Source organism: Sapajus apella, unplaced genomic scaffold (genome assembly GCF_009761245.1).
Source record: "Sapajus apella isolate SASKATOON/1434 unplaced genomic scaffold, GSC_monkey_1.0 scaffold47, whole genome shotgun sequence".
NCBI classification, from domain to species: Eukaryota; Metazoa; Chordata; class Mammalia; order Primates; family Cebidae; genus Sapajus; species Sapajus apella.
Window position 1 is genome coordinate 10,303,498 of NW_022436987.1, and position 20,589 is coordinate 10,324,086.

At 43.6% G+C, this 20,589-nt stretch overlaps 1 protein-coding gene across 2 annotated transcripts in view; it reads left to right on the top strand.

Annotated features, from left to right (window-relative positions):
• The first annotated feature begins 211 nt into the window (after positions 1–211).
• INSC (INSC spindle orientation adaptor protein) overlaps positions 212–20,589 on the top strand; it is a 130,916-nt gene continuing 110,538 nt past the window's right edge. Inside the window, exon 1 of one of the 2 annotated variants that reach the window (XM_032240850.1) lies at positions 212–1,553. In XM_032240850.1, coding sequence (XP_032096741.1) covers positions 1,458–1,553 — 96 coding nt within the window. In that variant the 5' untranslated portion in view covers positions 212–1,457. Of the gene's footprint in view, positions 1,554–3,423; positions 3,553–20,589 lie in introns of those variants that run through there. The other variant, XM_032240849.1, reaches the window with a different exon arrangement.

Here is a 20,589-nt window from a genome sequence, read left to right on the forward strand (position 1 = left end):
CAATAAACCACAACAGGTATGTGGTGGAACAGACACAGGAGAAGGCGGAGTGGCCCGGCCCCAACGCCTCTCTCTTCTCATTCCACCAGGGTTTTGCCATCTTCCTACAGTATAACTTTAACTCCCTCTGGCAACACATGTTCTACTCTACTTGATGCTTGGGCTCCTGTGCCAGGCCTTGTTCCAAGGGCCCTGTTTAGACTCATCTGGGCCTGAAGGACAAAATCCAAGTATTGGAGGCTGGTGAGTGCTCAGAGCCTCTGAGGTGCTCCCTCCTTGGAGGTGTGATCCCTTCAGAAGAGTGTAGCTGAGGCTTCTTTCAGTGACCATCTAGGGTATACTGGGGAAACAATTTGGAGCTGAGGATGGGGGTTGACTATGAACCTGGCAGACTGGAGTGTAAACCTGAAATCTTTCCTCCATTTAAGTCTGAACTTGTCCTTCCTAAAGTGATGTGTGAAGCTGCTGGATCTGGGATAGGCCATTTGGACAGGAGAAGAACATGGAGTCAGGCTGGAGGGCACCTTTGCCTGAAATAGCTCTGGACTAGTCCTGAGGCTATTTGTGGGTGAATCTCTGAGCATGCGCATGTGTCTCTACCTGTGTGTCTCTCTGTGCAACCATAAGGGTTCCCATGTGTATCTGTGTAGAGTTTCCATCTCACCAGCTGTGAGGCCACAGACAGGTAATTTAAGCCACCCGGCCTCCATTTTCTGTGTCTGTATTACGGGGCTAATAATAATTTTTATAAGGTGTTACTAAGGCAGCAAAATGACACAATGCACATAAACTTCTTAGCACAGTTCCTGGTACTTATACGTTGGGCTATTATTACCAATGCCTTGGATAAGTTACTTAACCTCCATGGGCCTCAGTTTCTTCACGTGTAAAATGGGTACAGTTCTCAGAACCTAGAACTGTTCTAAGAATTAGAGCAATTGATAACCTATAAAGTTATCACATATGCAATAAATGTTAGTGATTAGAATGTGTATTATCTTTGTGTACGGATGTGTCTGGATGAGAATATCTGAGTTTGTGAATGTCTTTGAGCATGTCTGGCTGCTTGTGTGTGTAAATACACATGTATATATGTGTTTAAGTGTTTTTATATGGCCAGACAGGCCCAGTCTCTCTTGTGGAGTTTGCTGTTGGCCCAAGCCTGGACTCCCTGAGCCAGCTACGGCCGGCGCCGGGGATGGAATTTCCATTAAGAATTAAGCAGCACAGCACAGCATTGAGAAGCCAGGCAGGCAGAGGGGAGGGGGTCGACGGGGTGGAAGCTTCAACTCTGAGCTCCCTTGGGCGGCCTCAGTACTGAACTGCCTTGGACAAGCTTTGCCTTGAGTCACAGGCCTTCTCAGGGCCATGGCCCAGAAGGATGGGCAAGGGGAGAGAAGCTGTTCACAGGGGCCTCTGTAAGGAGACTTGGAGTTGCTGTAGCCAAGACTAGAGCCATGAGGCGGCCCCCCGGGAATGGAGAGTCGGCCAGCAAAGGTCCAGGTGGCTGGGGTCTATGGGGAGTCCAGGAGTCCAGGAGGCTGTGCCGTGCTGTACGTATCTGGGAAGGTGGGTATACGGGGTGTGTGTGTGTGTGTGTATTGGGAAGTGGAGGGTGGGGGGCATTTACGTGCAGTGTCTCTAGGGAACATCTAACAAACCAAGTCTATTCCTCTCTTACCTTAAAACCTAGACACAGAGTTTAGACTTGGAAATAAAAGACCTTTGAGGCTTTTTTGCTAACATCGATCTGTTTATGATCTAAGCCTCATTCTATTTCTAGCGTATAATAAAATATCTAAGTTTTCAAGGTGTTTTATATCCTTAATCTCACTTCATACTTTCAATAACCTCATGAGCTGGGCAGAATTACTATGTTCCTCAAGGTACATATGGGAAAACTGATGCTCAGAGAGATTAAGTGATTTGTCCAAGGACTCATCACTGGAAAGTAGTAGAGGCAGGATGCAAAACCAGGTTTCTTTGAGGAAGAAGTAGAGACTATTCTTATCATGCCATCTGCCCTACCAGAAACAGACTCAAGAGAAGATTCTGCAAACTCTGCCTGTTTGAGTAAGACTGTGCTTCTAGTGGTAATGCCCAGCCAGGTGGCACCAAGCCCTGTCCCCAGCCTTAGCATTTGTTGAGACAGGAACTAAGGCCCCTCTCAGGGAACTTGGGGAGTAGAATCAGGCTGTTCTGGATGACTGGTGGATAGAGGTGAAGCTGGTTTGTCTGAGAGGAACGACTTGGCCACCTACTGAGCCCTGGGCCCCCAGAGACCTGAGGAGAAGACTTAATGTCAGAGAGCTGGTGTGTGTTCGAGGCCAGGGAACAGCAGGCAGCTTCAGCCAGAGCCTGAACAAAGAAATAGAGATTATCGGCATCAAGGATGAAAAGGCTGCAGTGGGACCTTGGTGTGGTCATTGTGTCATGGGGATGGAGTTGAGCTGCTTCTCCCTGGATACATATTGTGAGCAAATTGACATAGTTTGCATGTGAGAGATTTAGGTTAGATGTCAAGGAGAACTTTCTGCCAATAAGAGGGTTCAAGTTTTGGGACAAGACTCAGGGATACCAGGGGCCACCTTTGCTTGAGGACCTCCAAGAATAGGTTGAGATTCTCTAACCTGTGGGGTACTCATACCAAGACACGGTGGTGGTGGTGGTGGTGGGAGGGGGGTTGTATGAAATAACCTGGAACTTTTACTCCAGGTCAATAATGCCACATTGCTGAGCTTTTGGGTGGGAATCAAGTTCCTCTAGATTTAGCCATTTGACAGAGTCCAGGATGGTGTGTGTGGGTGGGGGCTGGGATCCGAACTAATGTGCCGAAGTTAGAAGGAGTTTCTGCAACAACCCCTGGTCTGGTCATTTTTGGCAGGTCCAGGATATAGAGGGTGACTTAGATGTGTGTGACCAAGGTTCCAGAGGGAAGCACCTGTGGTGAATAAACCGCCTCATTCTAGGCGTTTGGGGCCGTTCAAAACTGGGCGGTTTCCTCCTTCCAAGCAAGTGAACTGCACCCAAATCCCTCCTTGTCTTGTTTCAGCTCCAAGAGAAACGATCGCGGCACATTCCCTTCCTCTCTCCAGATGTTGGCATGCAGGGTACCTTGTGGGCGCCCCCGCCTGGACGGCTCCAAGGCTCCCGGGCGATAACCCTGGTGCCTGCAGCCCGGCCTGGGGGAGCCCAGCCTCTAATTGGGCCTGACCGCGTCCGCATTTCAGCGCACCCACAGATGGGAGGGAACGCCGTGTTTCCCCCACCAGGGGCACCGAAATAGCCTCGCGATCCCGCGGCAACTGCAGGCAGCCGTGGCTGACGCGGGACAGAGGCTTGGCAGAGAGAGCGCTGTTGTGGAAGGAAGGTCCTTGGGAGGCTGTGGCCGCCTCGGAGGGGCGGGCGGGGATGAGCGGGGCGGGGGCGGAGGCCAGGGGCGGCCCCTCGGGCTTGGCCTGCGGAGCGGCCACTTTGAGCGCGGCCTCTGGAGCTGCCGCTGCGTCCCGCCACCGCTGGCTGCTCGCACTAGCCGCCTGTCTCGCACACTAAGTAAGTAGACAGGTCCCCTGGCTGGACTCAGGGGCCGATGCTGCCTCTGCCAGCCTAGTTGGGAACAGTGCAAGTTTGTGACTAATTGGATAGTAGGAGTAAGTGTGTCAGTGTGAGTGCTTGTGAAGGGGAACTTGTGCCAGTGTGAGGGAGTGTGTCTGGGTGCGATGTCCACATGTGGCATTTTCTAACATGTGTCCCAGTGAGTGTGGGTGAAAGAGAATGTCAGAGTGTGTGTGGTGGCCTGGAGTGGGCCACAGGTGTCTGTCTGTGTGGCACCTGCTGCCCTGGGTGGACTGTGTCTGTTCCTGTGGAAAGGCCTGTGTGTATGTGGCAGGAAGGCCTCCAGGTGGGCTGAGCCAGGCCATATGTAGATGAGTGGATGTGCCAGAGTCAACCCAGGAAAGCAGAAGGTGGGGCTAGGAAGTGTTATACGAACTCAGGCTTTCTAGGGTGACCTGACTTGTCCCGAGCTGGGGTGTCTTCTCTGTGGGTCATTCAGCTTTGGTTTCACAGGGCTTGGAGCAGGACAGAAGCTCAGAGCCCTCAAGCAACACTGGAGTGAATGTGGCTCTGACTGACCCCATCTGGCTAGACCAGGGTCAGGGATATAGCTTGGGGACCCCACTCTCAAACCAGGAGAAGAGGCAGGGGGCCAGGGGATGAGGAGACCACATAGCCATGGCCACCCACAAACACTCGCAGTGCACTCACGCTCACATGCTCAGTGAACACACATCCCTGTTCACGCGCACCAATCTTGCACACACTCTTCTCAGGATTGCCATGCAACCATTCACACACTTTTGACATGTATACCTGCAGACAACGACATGTATGCAACATGCACCCACTTTGCACAATGCATATGCACAAACGGATCCCTGGCTTGGCCCCACCCTCAGCCACTAGCCTCTCCCAACCCCTTTTGCTCATTTTAGCCTGTATATGGTACCTCTGACAATGGGTCCAAAAAACTGGCCTCAGCAGGGAATATTTTAAATCAGGGACTTTGGCTGGGGGGTCAGGGCAGATGGTGATAAGGTGTCTTTGAGGGGTCCTGTTTAATCTGAAATTGAGTCTGCCCATGGAGCGCAGCCAGAGAGCATCTTCGCCCTTAGAAGCAGTAATTGTCCTTTTAGAAGTGAAAACTTCCAAACATTTTCTTTGGAAGGCAAGCCAGTTCAGGCTGGGATCTGAGATGGAGCAGAGCTCAGCACCTGTAATTTCCTCCATGCTGTAGTTTATACTCTGGATTACCCCTGCTGCAGAGAAGTGGTGACCCTTCTGGGCTGGGGCCCAAGGCAAGAAGCCCAGAGCAGGAAGGACAGTGAATTGAGCTGGGCTGATTCCTTCTCTTCTCTGGTTTCATTCAACTCTACTTTAAGTCTCCCTCCCACTGGCTGGTGGAGGGATGGTCTTTGCTCTACTCCTATTCTTTCTTCCAGTGGTTATCTCTTTTCTGGACAGAATCTTCTCTATGACCTCCACCCTCTGGTGACCACTGGGCACACACTAAACAGTAGTTAGAAGAGTAGGTGCCAAAATACCAGCTAAGTGGTGGTATTATTCTTCTTAGTAGAGCTTCTAGACCTGTCCCAACCTGGCTATTTTCTTCTGGATACTTCAGTGAGGTACTCAGACTATATGTGCTCCTTCAGTTGGGAAGTTAGAAAGATGGTACTAAGTTTCTTCCTTCTTTTCTTTTTTCTTTCTTTCTTTTTTTTTTTGACGGAGTCTTGCTCTGTCACCCAGGCTGGAGTGCAGTGGCGTGATCTCATTACAACTTTTGCCTCCCAGATTCAAGAGATTCTCCTACCTCAGCCTCCTGAGTAGCTGGGATTCCAGGTGTCTACCACCACACCTAGCTAATTTTTGTATTTTTAGTAGAGACAAGGTTTCACCATGTTGGCCAGGCTGTTCTCGAACTCCTGACCTCAGGTGATCCACCTGCCTTGGCCTCCCAAAGTGCTGGGATACAGGCATGAACCACCGTGCCCTGACTGAGTTTCTGCTTTCTTAGTGTTTATAGTTTGGTGTAAGGGGTGACTAAGCTCTTAGCTACTAACTCCCCTAAAATGCAGGAGAACAAATTGGGTTCAATCACTTTTTGAGGGGAATGCTAGAATCTACTCTTTAGCCTGACCCTTGGGAATGGTTAAAAAAGGGCACAGTGTGGTCAGTCCAGCAGAATAAAGGTGGCAGGGGATGAAATTATTTTCCCATTGTGTTTCTTTTCTCACTCCTGATTGCTGGGAAGCTCTTAGTCCATCATATTGCTCCGTTGTAATAACTATGTTAGTTGGAACCATTGCTTTGACTTTTAATTTCTACTTTATCAACTTTATAGAATACATATTTTTAACTGTAAACTTCCATATCCTTGTTGAAGGAAATCAGAATAAATAAATGAACAACCAGCAATTCAGGATTCTATTGGCCTCTGGGGATGGGAACCACATTGGATTTTTGGGGACATCCTCAATTTCAAATATGTCATCTGGTTTTCAAACCAAATGTCTCAATTTGGCTTCTGTACCTTTGGACTCTAATTGGTGACAGTGTCTTGGAGTTTTTTTTTTTTTTTTTTCTTTTTCTTGTAGCCCTGGGACATAATGCCCATCTCTGTGTTGGCTCAGACAAGGGGGATAGTTGAGAATGAATTGGGCCATTGATAAACACCCCCTGCTCTAAGTAGTTCAGCTGCCAGCTCCTCCCTGTCTCAAAAGCTCAAGTGTCTGTGTGCCCGAAGGAGTTTGACCCTTGCCCTAAGCCTGCCCCTGGCCCCATGGCTACCCCTTCCTCATGTGACCCTGTCTCAACCCAGGGCTCTGCTAGGAGCTCCGTGTCTCTTGGATCTGAGCCCTTCCCCAGTATGGACCACAATATCTCTAATCAGGGACGGCCCTTATGGAACTGGAGCTTGGGATGAGGAGCTTGGACTTAGGAGTGTGGAGGAGGACTTGAGGAGCTTTCCTGCCTCCTTGCCTGAGTCTGTGAGGCCATAGGACAGTGCTCAGCACTTTCTTCTTCATCAAATGGAGTCTCCAGTCTACCAAGTAGTCAGGGAGTCATTTGTCACCTCTCACCTGCAGAAGTGCACCTTATCTGAATGCAGGGTAGTGCTGTAGCCACATTGCAAAGTTGGCGAAACTTCTAATTCACTCGACGACAAATTATTTGTGCTGCCCAAGGCCATTCATGTTTGGAAAGGAGAAAGCTGGAAGGTAAAATTGAGCAACAAAGAATGACTAGAATAACTCAAATGGTGGGCTTTCAGGCATTGCGCTGAGTTCCTGCTTCTCAGTATGTGTTATGTTAACCCAAGCTGGTGGATGTTGCCTGCCTTCAAGATTCAGCCTCCCAGAAGCATTTGATCACAAGGTAGAAAAGAGGAAATCCCCTGTGGCCCGGTACTGAGTAATGTGCTGGTGGCTTGGTGTGGATGAGGAGTTTGTTCCTTCCCAGCTAAATGTCATCTTAAAAAGTTAAGACTGGAATACATCTCTGCTGAATTTTCACACTATTTAGACTCTGGTTGTTTCCATGTGCTTTAAGCTCAACCAAGTGAAAATAGGCTTAAAAGCCAGCAAGACAGCATCGTGTGATATGGTTAGGACTTCTGTGTGGGAAAGGTAACTGACAGTAACTCACGTTTATTTATTATTGACTACTGTCCAGCTTCCTTTTTAGGTTCTCTCCATCTTTTGTTTCATGAAACCTTTACACCAACCCTATGACATAGTTAAGACTCTTTAAAATATGAAGAAAATGAAACACAGCAAGGTTAAACAACTAGCCCAAGGTCAGAGCTAGCAAAGATTCCTTCCCAGGTCTGTCTAACTCCAGAGTGTGTGGTGAATGTCCACTCACCACCAGAAATGCCAGGAACTCCCTCATCTCAAAGGCTTTCAAAGTGGGAAAAACCACTCCTTTGGGCAAATTGGGGAATGAGGCTAGGGGCTTGACTTCTCTGTCTGTCTCCAGGATCTGAATGTGATTGGCATCATTGGCCTTTCCAGCCTCAGATGGAGACTGCTGTTGTGTGAGAAGCAGGGATTGAAGGGGTGGGAAAGGCCTTCTGGGCTGTGGGGGATCTCTCCCCTGCTTTTCAATCTCCCATTAACATGGTCTGGGCAGCATTGAACTTCTGTGGCTTCACTTCTTCCCTGGAGCAATCTCCGTCCTGGGAACCAAGCCTCTGCCCAGAATTTGCGATCTGGCCAGCCTGATCTCACCTCCTCAAGCTCCAGGGTCCCCTCAGTGCCAAGCTCTGGGGGAGTCCTGGATGCTTTGAGGATGTCTCAGGGCAGATCAGACTCTCTTTGGTGTGATGCAGTGTCTGTAGGCGTCAGCACTTTGGCTGGGTAGTTGTGTATAGTGTTCACTTTCTGCTGGAGAAATGAAGGTTTTGTCTTACAAACCAAATATTCTGGGTTTGGAAACCATATGAAATGTGGCCTATGGTTGGAGGGTGTGAGCTGCATTGTAGGCCTGCGTGTGGTGCTGGATTAAAAGGCACTGTTGAGGGACAGAACAATCGGCTCAGGCCATCTCACTTCTTTTGATGGAGGGTCACAGGTAGGCAGTTCATACTGGCAATGTGCAGAAAAGGGAGCATGAGGCTTTGCAGCCAGATAGATCTGACTTGGAGCCTCAGTTTCCTCATTTGTAAACTGGAGTTCCTCATAAGGAAATATGATGCTAGAACTGGAAAGTTTATTTGAAATAGCGTGTCTTGCATAGAATAGCCAAACGGTAAAATGGCATAGCTTTCCTTCCTATGCCACTCGCCTTCTGTGAAAGAACACTGGACTCATTGGCACAAGATCTGGATTCCAACTCTGACTCAGCCTTGGGCACATTGTGTTATCTTGGGTTAAGTCACTTATCCTTTCTGAGCCTCCCTTTCCTTGTGCATAAAATGAGAGAACTCATTTCTCTCACTTCTCTGCATTTTCTGAGGACAATGAAAGAGACTAAAGTTAAGGATTCTCTTGGAAGATCCAGAAAGTACAACCAAAACTGATTCATTTATTCATGCCTCAGTATTAATTGAAATCATTTGCCATGCCAGGGTCTGTGCAAGATGCTGGGAATAGAGGTAAATGGGAATATCTCAGCTTCAAGTAGCAATCAGACGAAATGGCAAGACAGACTTGTAAACAAAGGCCTGTCTGTGGGGCATGATCAAGGCAGGTACTGGAGGCACTAATGTAGCAGCAAGGAAGTGTGTCTCCAACTGGGGCAGTCAGAGAGGCCTTCCTCTCTGATTCTCCTCTCTTGACTCTGTAAGTACTTGGTGTGAATCTTGAAAGGTAACAGGAAGTTGCTAGAAGGAGTAAGAGGAGGACATTGTAGGCAGAGACCAGAATGTGTGAGGGCACATAAGTGTTGCCTAATGTGGTAAGTTGGGAGAACTTTAAGCAGTTAGCGTAACTGGAGCCTATGGTGTGGGTGGTCAGTAGTGCTGGGGATGAGATGGAAGATGTTACAAAGAGCTTTGTATGGAGTCTGGTCTGGATTGCTTTCCTGAGATGTTTGAACTTTTTGTCATGTTTATGGGCAAGCACTGAGCTATTTTAAGCAAGGAAGGGACATGGTTGGATATGGGCTCACTTACTCATTCAATAAACATTTATTGAGTGCTTTCTATTATATGTCACTTTAAATTTTGGCATATCAAATATAATAATAATGTATAAGACTTATATAAGAAATCCCTCTTTATTCATGTCTCAGTTGTTTACATGATCTTCCATTTACTTTGTTATTTTCATTCTCTTCAATAATATAAAAATATTATTTTTATTGTTTATATAATTATATTTCTATGTATATTTTTACATTTATTACTTTATTATATACATGAATACATATGAAAATGTTTAAATTTCTGATCAATTGAAGAGAAATTGGAGACATGATGCCTCTTTAGCCCCTGTATAGTTCAATATGTATTTCCTAAAAAAGGATATTATCTTACCACAGTACAATTCTGTCCTAATAATGTCTTCATGGGTCCCCCATCTCTCTCACCTCAGTCAGGATCCAATCTGCATATTGCATTTAGTTGTCATGTTTCTTTAGTCTCCTGGAATCCAGAGCAGTTCTTCTGCTTTATTATTTTTTTGAACTTTATGTTTTTGAATAGTACAGGTCAGTTATTATGTGGAATATCTCTCAATTTGGTTATTGTTGATGGTTTCACATGATTAGATTCAAGCAATGCATTATGGGCAAAAATGCAACTGCAGTGAGGTTATGTCCTCTCCAGTTTTCATATCAGCAAGCACATGATGTGGGGCTTCTCCTAGTGCTGGTGACAAGAGGTTTTATCACTTGCTTAAGATAATGTCTGCTAGTTTCTCCACCATGAAATTATTATTTTTTTCTCTTTGTAATTAATAAGTAATTTGTGAGAGATATTTTGAGACTATGTATAATTTGTTCCTTTTCAAACTTATACCAACTAATTTTATCATCGTTGATCAGTTTGAATCAATTATTTCTTCCATATTTAGTAGTTGGCATTTTACTTAATAAAATCTTTTCCCCTCTCCCTCCCTATCACTGGGGTCTCATGAATTCTTCACTTATTATCAATTATTAATTATTGATAATAATTAACAAATTATCAATTATTATCTTTATTTTATTTCAATGTTCACATTGTCCCAGATTTGATTAGTGGGAGGCTCTGCAAGCTGGCTTTATTTCTTTTTGACTTATCATCATGATTCTCTATGCTCTTCCTTACTATTTGCTATAACAAGAAGTTACAGGCTCAGTTTTTTTTTCTTTGCTACAGGCCTGGAATTAGCCATTTGTCTGAGGAGCCCTGGATCCTTTCAGTGGAAAATAGTATTTAGAAACCGACAAGATTTAAAGGCTACCTGTGCTCCTTGTGATTGGTGCGTCATCGTTTATATGCTCTCTTAGCAAACAAAGTTAGGACATATATGTATATTTATTTCTCCAATCAACCAATACAATACATTGTTACATGTTTTTAGAAGAAAAAATCCCAAAGACTGTGATAGAGAATAATGGGGTAGGAATACTTTAGATTGGATGGTTAGAAAGGGCCTCTTTTAGGGATCATATTTAGAAAGACAGCATGAGATGGGTGGATGGATGGGAAGAAGAAAGAGGCTGGAGATTGTTTTAATTATTCATGCAGTAATTACAAGGGCCTGAACTATGTGCAAATGGAGAGGAGGTAGAATCAATAGGACACAGTGACTGGTGAATGCAGAAAGTGAGGGAGATGAAAGAGTCTAAGAGACTCCCAGGTTGATGTCTTAAAGACCTCTCAAACTCAATGTGTCCAAAACAGAATTTCCATTGTTCTTCGTTTACACCATCCTACTAAAACCTGGTCCTTTTCAGATATTTCATATCTCATTGAATGACTCCTTCATCTGGGTAGCTGCATAATTCAGAGAGACCTGTCAGTCATCCTCAACACCTTTCTCCCTCGAAACCCATATCCAGTCCATCCCCATGTCTTGTTGAAATTAGCTTGTAAATATCTTTCAAATCCTTCACTTCTCTCCAAATCTACCAGCATCACCCTAGTTCAAGGTACCATCTTCATGTTTCTCGAGCACCATATGAGCCCCCTGATGCCCCTATTTCTACACTGGCTCCCCTCCAATTTGTTCTCCACACAGCAGCTAGAGTGCATTTCAAAACACAACTCTGTTCATATCATTTTCTTCCTTAAAAGTAGGTTAGTTGCTTCCTGTTGATCTTAAGATAAAGACCACACTCTTTAATAAACCCTATGAGGTCTAGCTTGTCTGCCCTCTCCTACATCTCCCTACCCAGCACTCCCTGGCTCTCCCTGCCTCACTGGCCTCAGCTCAGTCTCAGTCCCTGGGGCTTGTTAGGTTTCCTCCCACCATAAGTCTTTATATTTGCTGTTCCTCTTAGAATGCTTGTTCTTCCTGACTCCACCTACTGAATTCCTAATTAACTCTCAGTTCTCAGCTGAGTTGTCACTTTCATATTCCTCAGGACTAGGTCCAACCTCATTTTATAAAGCTTTGAAACATCGTGTACCTTCTTCAGGGCTTTATCATAGTTTCAATTTTGCATTTATTTATATAATCATTAATGCTTATCTTCTCTATGTGATGATGAGGTCTGTGATGGTTGGGACCAAGTCTGATTTTGATCATTACTTTATTCTAACAGGTATCATGGTACCATGTTACTGACACATACCACAAATATATGTTGAACAAATGAATTAATGAAGATTTATCATCTGAGTAACCAGATAGAAGATGGTACCATTCAGTGGAACAAAAATTATAAGAGAAGCAGATTTGAGGAGGAAAATGACAATTCTTTTTGGGGCAGCTTGCATTTGGGGTGCCTGCCAACCCTGTCTGTCCCCCAGAGACCTTACCTTCTTTTGTACAAATTAGGATGTCACTAAGGAGCTTTTAGGGGGCTGGTGACAGGTGACATCTAATTCCTGGATTAGTTTAAGAAGGTCCCTGGAGGAAGTGGCTGAGTCATAAAAGGCATCCCTGAGCTGTGGCTTCTCTATCTATCCTTATTTCTGGTTTGTAGAACATACAGGAGATAGAAGGGGTTTCCAGGTGGTCCTGACTTGGCTCCTTGGGTACTTGCATAAAATAGCTTTCCAATCCTATGAAAGGCTCCTTGGAGCTTTAGATACTTGTATGATTCACATTTGTCAGGAGCTGCCAACATCCTTCCTACCTCTAGGAATACACTAGACATAGGCTTAAAAGAGAATACAGAAAGTGGGTCTTACTAAGTTCAGTGAGCCATCCTTGCAAAGGTGTCATCAGCACTAGGACAGAACAGCCCATTCCATCCCTCTGACTCACTCACTCTTACATTCCTCACTCACTCATTCAACTTTGTATTTCATCTTGTTCTTTCAGTCACTTACACACCCACCCATCTGACACCCACCTATCCATCCACATATAAGAGTTTATGTTGGATTTATAGCAGGACTCAAGGATAATGCATTATCTTCAGCCTGACTACTTTATCCCTCTTTTCTATGGTCCTCATAGCTCAGAGACCCAGGTAAGGAGACTGTCAGGGGTGGAGAAGATGTTACTGTGCTGGTCTAGGGCTGGGCTGGGTGTGATTGCAGAGAGTTAGCAGGAAGAGTGGGAGACCAGAAGCGGCCACACTGATGACTCCTCTTGGATCACTGTCTGCTTTTCTGGCTTCCCCTCTTTTGTTGATGATGAGTACTTAGAGATTAGGCTCCTTATTCAGGTAGATATAAGGCAGACTGGGCTTTGCAGAGGCATTAGCGGGCTCTGGCCTTAAGGGGAAATAGGAGCATAGCTCCCTGTGAGCCATACTGTGGAAAAATGATGCTTTTGTTTTCTTCTTCATTTTAGACTACAATTGCACTTTAACCCTGTGGAATTTGCAGAGAGGCTGGGGGAGGGTGGGAGAGCAGGATTTAAAAATGTGGCATTTAGAAACCAGGCAGTAGACTAATCCTGGCCCTGACCCCCCAGAAACTGCTCTTTCGGTTCTCTTAGGCTTGTCATTTACAAAGAGCTCCCTAGAATGTGTACTGTCCATCTGCTTTCATGGCTGACAGGGCTGGAACTGAGCAGGCATAGGACAATGACAGCCACATCAGGTAACAGCATCTTGGAAAAATGCCCGAAGGTTGCAAGGGTCTAAGTTACAGACTCATTCACTCATTCCCTCCCTTCCTCATTCATTCATTTATATACTTAGCACCTACCTAGTAGGTGCCACTTTTAGTTCTCCGCACTGGAGATTCAACAGTGAACAAAGCACAGATTTCATGCCCTTGGAGGATTTGGTTTGGGAAGATAGACAGTAAATGGGTACTATACACAATACAAAGTGTGAATACCATGGAGAAATACAGTAAGGGAGCTCCAAGGGTAGGAGGGGTTTTATACAGGCTAAGGAGGTTTTCTCTAATAAGCAGACACTTAAGCAGAGGCCAGGAGGAAGCTATGTGAATACTTGTCAGAAGAGGAGCCAAATAAAAAGAAGAGTAAGTGCAAAGGCTCTGAGGCATGCTTGAGAAAGAGCCTACTGGTCCATATGACTGGAGTCTAATGAGGGATGAGGAGAGTTGAAGGAGCTGAGATCAATGCAATAATGGGGGCTAGATCGTGAAGGCTCTTGCGGGTTATTTGAAGAACCTTGGTTTTTAATATGAATGTTGGTGAACATTGAAAAGTTTTGAAGAGAGAAATGACATGCCATAACTGCTATGAAGATAGTAGAGTGTTTCCGGGGTGAGAAATGGATTAGGAGCCTATTATAGTGATTTAGGTGAGAGAAGATGGTGGCTAGGACCAAGGTCCACTTATTCATTCATTTATCCTCCATTTCATTTTCTGTAGTACAGATGTCTCTGTAACCCTGCCTACATATGAGGCCCCTTAGCACTTTGCATTCATTCCTCTGTCTGCCCTGCCCCCATGATCTGTCCAGTTATCCTCATTGCTTTCAACAAGTCTTTAATTGCTATTTGTAGAGCATTGTGCCAGATGCTGGCTAATATGGGCTTTTTTTTTTTTTTTTTTTGAGTTGGAGTCTTTCTCTGTCACCCAGGCTGGAGTGCAATGGTGCAATATAAGCTTACTGCAACCTCTGCCTCCCAGGTTCAAGCAATTCTCCTGCTTCAGCCTTCCTAGTAGCTGGGATGACAGGTTCATGCCATCATGCTGGGCTAAGTTTTGTATTTTTAGTAGAGACGGGATTTCACCATGTTGGCCAGGCTGGTCTTGAACTCCTGACCTCAGGTTATCCACCCACCTCAGTCTCCCAAAGTGCTGGGATTACAGGCGTGAACCACTGTGCCCAGCCAATATGGGCATATTCTTGCAGGACTTTGACTCTCTCAAGGAGACAAGATGCACCCATAGGAGGTCACCAGTCAGCTACAAAACCAAGCAAGTCTCTCAGGCTCAGGATGAATGATGTCAACACTTCAGTGTTTTAGGAGCCCTGTGAGTTGGAGGTCAGAGTACGCATCTGGGAGGAAGACACATTTAAGCTGAATCTTGACAGGTGGGGAGGGCAAGTCAGTCCTGAAGAATAATGGAAAAGTTGCTCTGAAACTTGAACATAAGGGACATGTTGGGGAATTCTGGGTGGTAATGCTAAAAAGAGGAGGGGTGGGCTAGAAACAGGGTCTGCAGTGTAACGAGTACCAGGCTAAAGAGTTCACATCTGAGTTGAGAGACTTTGGGGAGATACAGGTTTTCAAGAAGATGTTACAATGAGAGCTGTGTTTTGAGAAGCCGAAATTAAAATCAGATGGAGGAAGAATAGGCTGGGGACTCACAGAGCAAGAAGACAATGGCCTTGTGTGAATCTGCTTGCCCTTTTGGTCAGCAGGAACACTGAGGCTAGGAGGACTTCTGGGGCGGATCCTGGATACAATGGTGTGGGGCTCTATGGCTAATACAACCGCAGGAGATGGGAGTGGCAGTCCCTGGGACAAACACTACATGTCTCCTATACCTCGAAGCCACCTTTGAGCAAAGAACGCAGAGCAGTCTGGGTTCTAGGAAGAGCAAGCTGGAGAAAAAAGTTCAGGTCTGGGCTCTGGCCATGAATGACTCTTTTAGAAGCATCTGGGGTCTTTGGATTGTAGGAACATTAGACTCAGAACAGGAGCTCATCTAATTCAGCCCTCTACTCTTATAGATGGGAAACTGGAGGCTCAGAGAAGGGGCATACATTGTCTAAGGCACTATAGAGCACTTGTTTCAGAGAAAGGTCAAGCATGTCATTGAACTCATGCCGGAGGAATTTCTGTTTTATTTAATTATTCATTTACGTATCTTTTTCTATGGAAAAGAAAATTCTAAGAAGAAAATTGTTTTCTTCATCTCCTCTGTCATCTAGCTGGGGCTTGATACAGAGCAGATGCTCTGCCTGACCCCCAGGACCACGCTGTCTTCCGCTCTTGACCCAGACCAAAGCAGAGTGTTAGCCTGGCCTCAGAGCTGACCAGATGTGGAATCAGAAAGAGCAGCCTGTGGAATGGAGAGAGAGCCTGACTCTGGACCCTTTGTGCATTCTTGAAGCTTGGCCTGTGGTCAGTTTCTATCTCAGTTATGTGTACAGCCCTTGTTGACATCTCATGGTGGCCATGATCATGGCTCCTGCCATGAAGGGGCCTGCTGAGAGGGGAAGGAGGTTTCTGTGTGGTGAGGGGATGTCTTGTGCCTGAGAACAATGCAAGAGGAGAAAGCCCTTCCCAGCTGGAGGGAGAGCAACCCACAGGGAGATTAACAGCCTCAGATGGGCACCTAGGATACAAATTTGGGCCCTAAGGCCAGTGCTTGGTCTGGCCTGAGGCCGGGGCCTGCAGGGACTTCACCAAACTCACCTATTTGTTGTCCTACCGTCCTAAGGAACTTTAAGCCATTTCTTTAAGAACAGCCTCTCTGTGCAATCTGCAAAAGTCTATGGCTTAACGTCAACAAGATTTCAAACTGAAGTTTCTTTCGATGTACCTCCATTCCTGCATTTAGGATCCTAGCGGGGAGGGCTGAAGCTGGAGATTTCTTGAAAAGTCTGAGGGATTTGGACCATAGATCCTGCCAATCCAGGCACCAAGGTTTGCATCAGTGCTGGATGGTAATTGGTTCTTAAGCTCTTAGTTAGAGCCATGTCCTGTTTGTCTTGTGCTGTACAGTAGGCAGAGGGTTTTCGCATGGAGGAGAGTGAGTTATACTTGTGAGCAAGCTAAATTATAGGCACAGGAAAATAAGTACCTCCTCACCCTGTTCCATGTTCCTCAGAGAATATCCTGGGGAAGGCAGTGGTGTTTTCTTCAGTTGTGGGGTCATTATGCCCTTCGGGGTAGCAATCATGGATCAAGCAAGGTGGATGGAACTTGGATGGGTGAAACTCTAGAAGGAGGCTAGAAAGAACTTGAATTCTATTCTGGGTTCTACCACAAATTTGCTGTGTGACTTGGACAAGTCATTTACTCTCTCTGGGTCTCCATTTGTTTTTGAGCAAAGTATAGGGTTGAAAAAAAAAAACAATTTCTGAGAGCCTGTTTTGTATAACATGCCAGATTTCTTGTTTACTTTATGCCAATAGGAAATGATTATTCAAAAGTCAAATGTAGTTCTACTTGATCCTGTCTTCCAGATTTCTATCCCAACCAAGGTTGATTTTTCATTTTGCCTGAATAGTACCTTTTACTGCTTTTGGTCTTTCAAGAGATTTATTTATTTTTTTCCACAGACAATATTGCATCACAAAATCTCCCCTATTTTCCTGGAATCATATGGGGATACGAAGCAGTGTCATAATGTCATATCCATTATTATATCTTAATTTTTACAACAAATGTGCCAGGTAATGAAATATATATTATTATCCCCAGTTTTCATAGGAGAAAAGAGGCTTAGAGAAGTTAAGTAACTTGACTAAGGTTATGCAGTTAGTTACTGGCAGAGCTGGGGCTAGGCTGAAGGTTTCTTGGCTGCTAGTCTGTGTTTGGTTGTGTCACTTTTTGGACTTGGGAAGGGGCATCATAAGGACTGCATGGGATAAGAGTTGTGGGATTCACCAGGTGACAGAATTATCAGGATGACAGCATCTGCCACGGCATACCTGTACCGTGTAAGGTTGAAATGTTCTTAGCCTGGGGCAGCCCCCACCCATCTGAACCCAGAGGTGAGAGGCTAGGCTGGCCCCTGTGCCAGGTGGTGCAAATATCACGGCTACAGAAAGCCCTCTTTGGCAGCTTTTACTGACGATTCAGCCTTGCTGTATGCTGTGTTAACAGGGTGGTGGGTATCTGGTCAGTGCCTCTTAGTTAACCCTCCCTTCCTCATTTTTAGAAGCTTTTTCATCTGCTTGGTCCTAGAGGTAGGCTGGCTCTTTCTGGCTGCAGAAAGGGGCTTTTAAAGTACCCATCTTAGTTTATTTTTCTCTGGACCAATCCAGCCAGATATTTACTTGGGACAAGAGGGAGCCTCAAGAGTAGAAGTATGTGAGTAAGAAAGAGCTCTCCCCTCACATACCAGTCAAGAACGACTGGACATCACTTGTGTCCCCAGCCCCATTCACTTTCTATCCACTTTCTAATTGTAATTTGCGGTGTGTGTGTGTGTGTGTGTGTGTGTGTGTGTGTGTGTGTGTGAACTCTGAATAGGTTGCACTCCATCTTCCCCTTCTCACTCATTAATCAAGTTTCCATATTTACTTGGGTCTATTTAGGGGCTTGCCATTCTGTTCTCTATGTTTATTCCAATTCCAGGGTCAATATCCCACTGTATTTATTAGTTTTTAAAAAGTCTTATTAACTGGCAGGTAAAGTCTCTCCATTTTTTTTTTTTTTCAGAAATATCTTGGCTACACATTTCAGATTCAACTGGTCAAGTTCTAGAAAAAAAAATCCTATAGGGAGCTGATTGGAATTGAACTGAATCTTTAGAGCAGTTCATGGTGAATTAACATTTCCCCATCATATATATGATATTTCATATGCATGAACTATCTAGTAATTTATCTTGGCCTTCCTTAATATCATTGAATAATGTTTTACAATGTTCTCAAGGAGGGACTTGCACATGTTAAGGTTCATTTCTATGGCCCTTTTACATATTTTTGTTGCTTTGTTAATGACCTGTCTTCTAAATTTTACCCTGTTTGTGCTGGTGTCTAGAACTACACTTGACTTTTGAATATTCATTTCTGACGAACTCTGTAAGACCTTATATAAATTAAAATAATATTTTTGTAGAAACTCTTGAATTTTCTACATAGACAATGAGGATTAATTGCTAGTTCATATTTGTCATAAGAATCAGGGAAGGGTACTGTGTCTGCAAAGACACAGAGCCGTGGATACTTGGCTTGCCAAGTGGACTGGAGGTCTGTGTCCGGTGGACCCAGGCCTGTGTTGGGGTGGCTGGATGAATGCAGCAGAGGCCAGCTTCAGACTCCTCACTCTCCTGGCTGTGTGTAGTTGTGCACAGGCAGATGTGGCTTCTGTGGAAAACCATATCAGCTGCAAATAATGACAGTTTTGTTTCTTCCCATTCTAATACATTTTCTATCTTTCTACACTAGCTAAGATCTCTAGCACAGTAATAAGTAGAAATTGTTAAGAGCTGGGCATCTTTATTTTGTTTCTGATCTCATAGGAAATGCTTTCATTCAACGTGTCATCAAGTATATTTTTTGTGGTATATATTTTTTCTTGGTAGATGCCCTATAATCAGTTTGAGGATGTCTCTTCTATTTCTAGTTTGCTAAAATATTTTATGAATAGCTGTTGAATTGTATCAAATTATTCTTCTTCATCTGTTGAGATGTCATTAAGTTTTTTCCTTCTTTATGTGATGAGTTTCAATGATGTATTTTCTAATGTTAAAATAACCATGTATTTTTAGGCTAGATCCAACTTGGCCATATATACAATCTTTTTCATATCTAGCTGGATTTTCCTTGCTAATATTTGTTTAGTATATTTTCATTTATGGTTCTGAGATTGGCCCATATATTTCCTTTCTTGTGTTGTTCTTGTTCAGTTTCAGTATCAAAGTTGTTTCTGCCTTATACAATCAATTGAAGTATGTTTTCTCTTTTCCTATTCTGTGGAAGAGTTTGGTTATTTTTCCTTTGAATGATATAAATTCATGCAACTCTGGGCTTGGTGTTTTCCGTATGGGAAGATTTTTAACTACTGATGAATTCTTTCAGTGGTTATGGATCCATTTTTTCTTGAATCAACTTTGGTAAATTATATTTTTCTAGGAATATATCTAGCTTATTTGTGTTTTCAATGATATTGCATAATATTCTCTTATCTCTGCTGCATCTGAAGAAATAAACCTCTTTTATTGCTAACATTATTTGTTTTCTCTTTTATCTGATTTTTTCCCAATCTTGCCAGAAGTTTCTCTATTTTATTTATGAAAACATAAATAAAATAGACAAACTTTAGTCATTTTGTTTGTGTTTATGTTTTGTTTTGTATTTTGATTTGTGTTTTATTTAATGTTTGTTCCTCTCTTAATTATTTTCCTTCTGATACTTTCTTTGGAATTACTTTCCTCTTCCTTTTAAAGTTTCTCATGTTGGAGAGCATTATGTTGGAGAAATTAGAGATTCTTTGAATTTTCACATTTGTTTTCTAATTTAAGTATTTAAGTCTATAATTTTTGTTTTTCTATTTTATCTATATACTACATGATTTTTATATGTGTATTTTCATAATCATTCAGATTTATTTTATAATTTCTGCTATAATTTTTAATTTGACTTACGGCTTGTGTGTTTAAAAATATCCAAATGTTTGGGGTATTTATGTTGGTGTAGAGATTGCAACCCCAATGTCAATTTTTTGCAATTTGTTGAGGCTCGCTTTAAGGTCTAGAAAGTATTTGATTAAAAAAAAAAAGAATGATTCATGAGTGCTTGAAAAGAAAGTGTATCCTGGGTGTTCTATTAATGAACATTAAATCTAACTTTAATGTGCCATTCAAATATCCTATATCTTTACTATTAATTTTCCTGCTTGATCTATCAATTAATGACAGAATTGTGTTGAAATGTATGTGATTTAAGACTAGTTCATTTCTCCTTGAAGTTTTATCAATTTTACTTTGCACATCTTAAGACTATGCTATTAGGTATATCCTCATTACTATATTTTCTTAACAGGCTGAACTTTTAATTTTTATGTAGTGAATCTCTTCATTGCCTTAAAGCTTGTTTTGCATCAGGTTTCTTTAGGTAAGTATTTTTCTGGTATATCTTTTGTGGCCTTTAATGTTAAGCTATTTTATGTCTTTTTGTTTTAGGGATATTTCTTATAGCTAGCACACAGCATGCACAACTTCCAGTTCTTTCCATGTAATGTACCCTTAATAATCTCTGCTTATAACTAGGTAGTTTAGCTAATTTCCCCTTAATGTGATTACTACTATACATTGATACTCCCCTCTACTCATTTATTTTTCTTCCTCTATATAATTGGAAGGAATTGTCTCTTTCTCT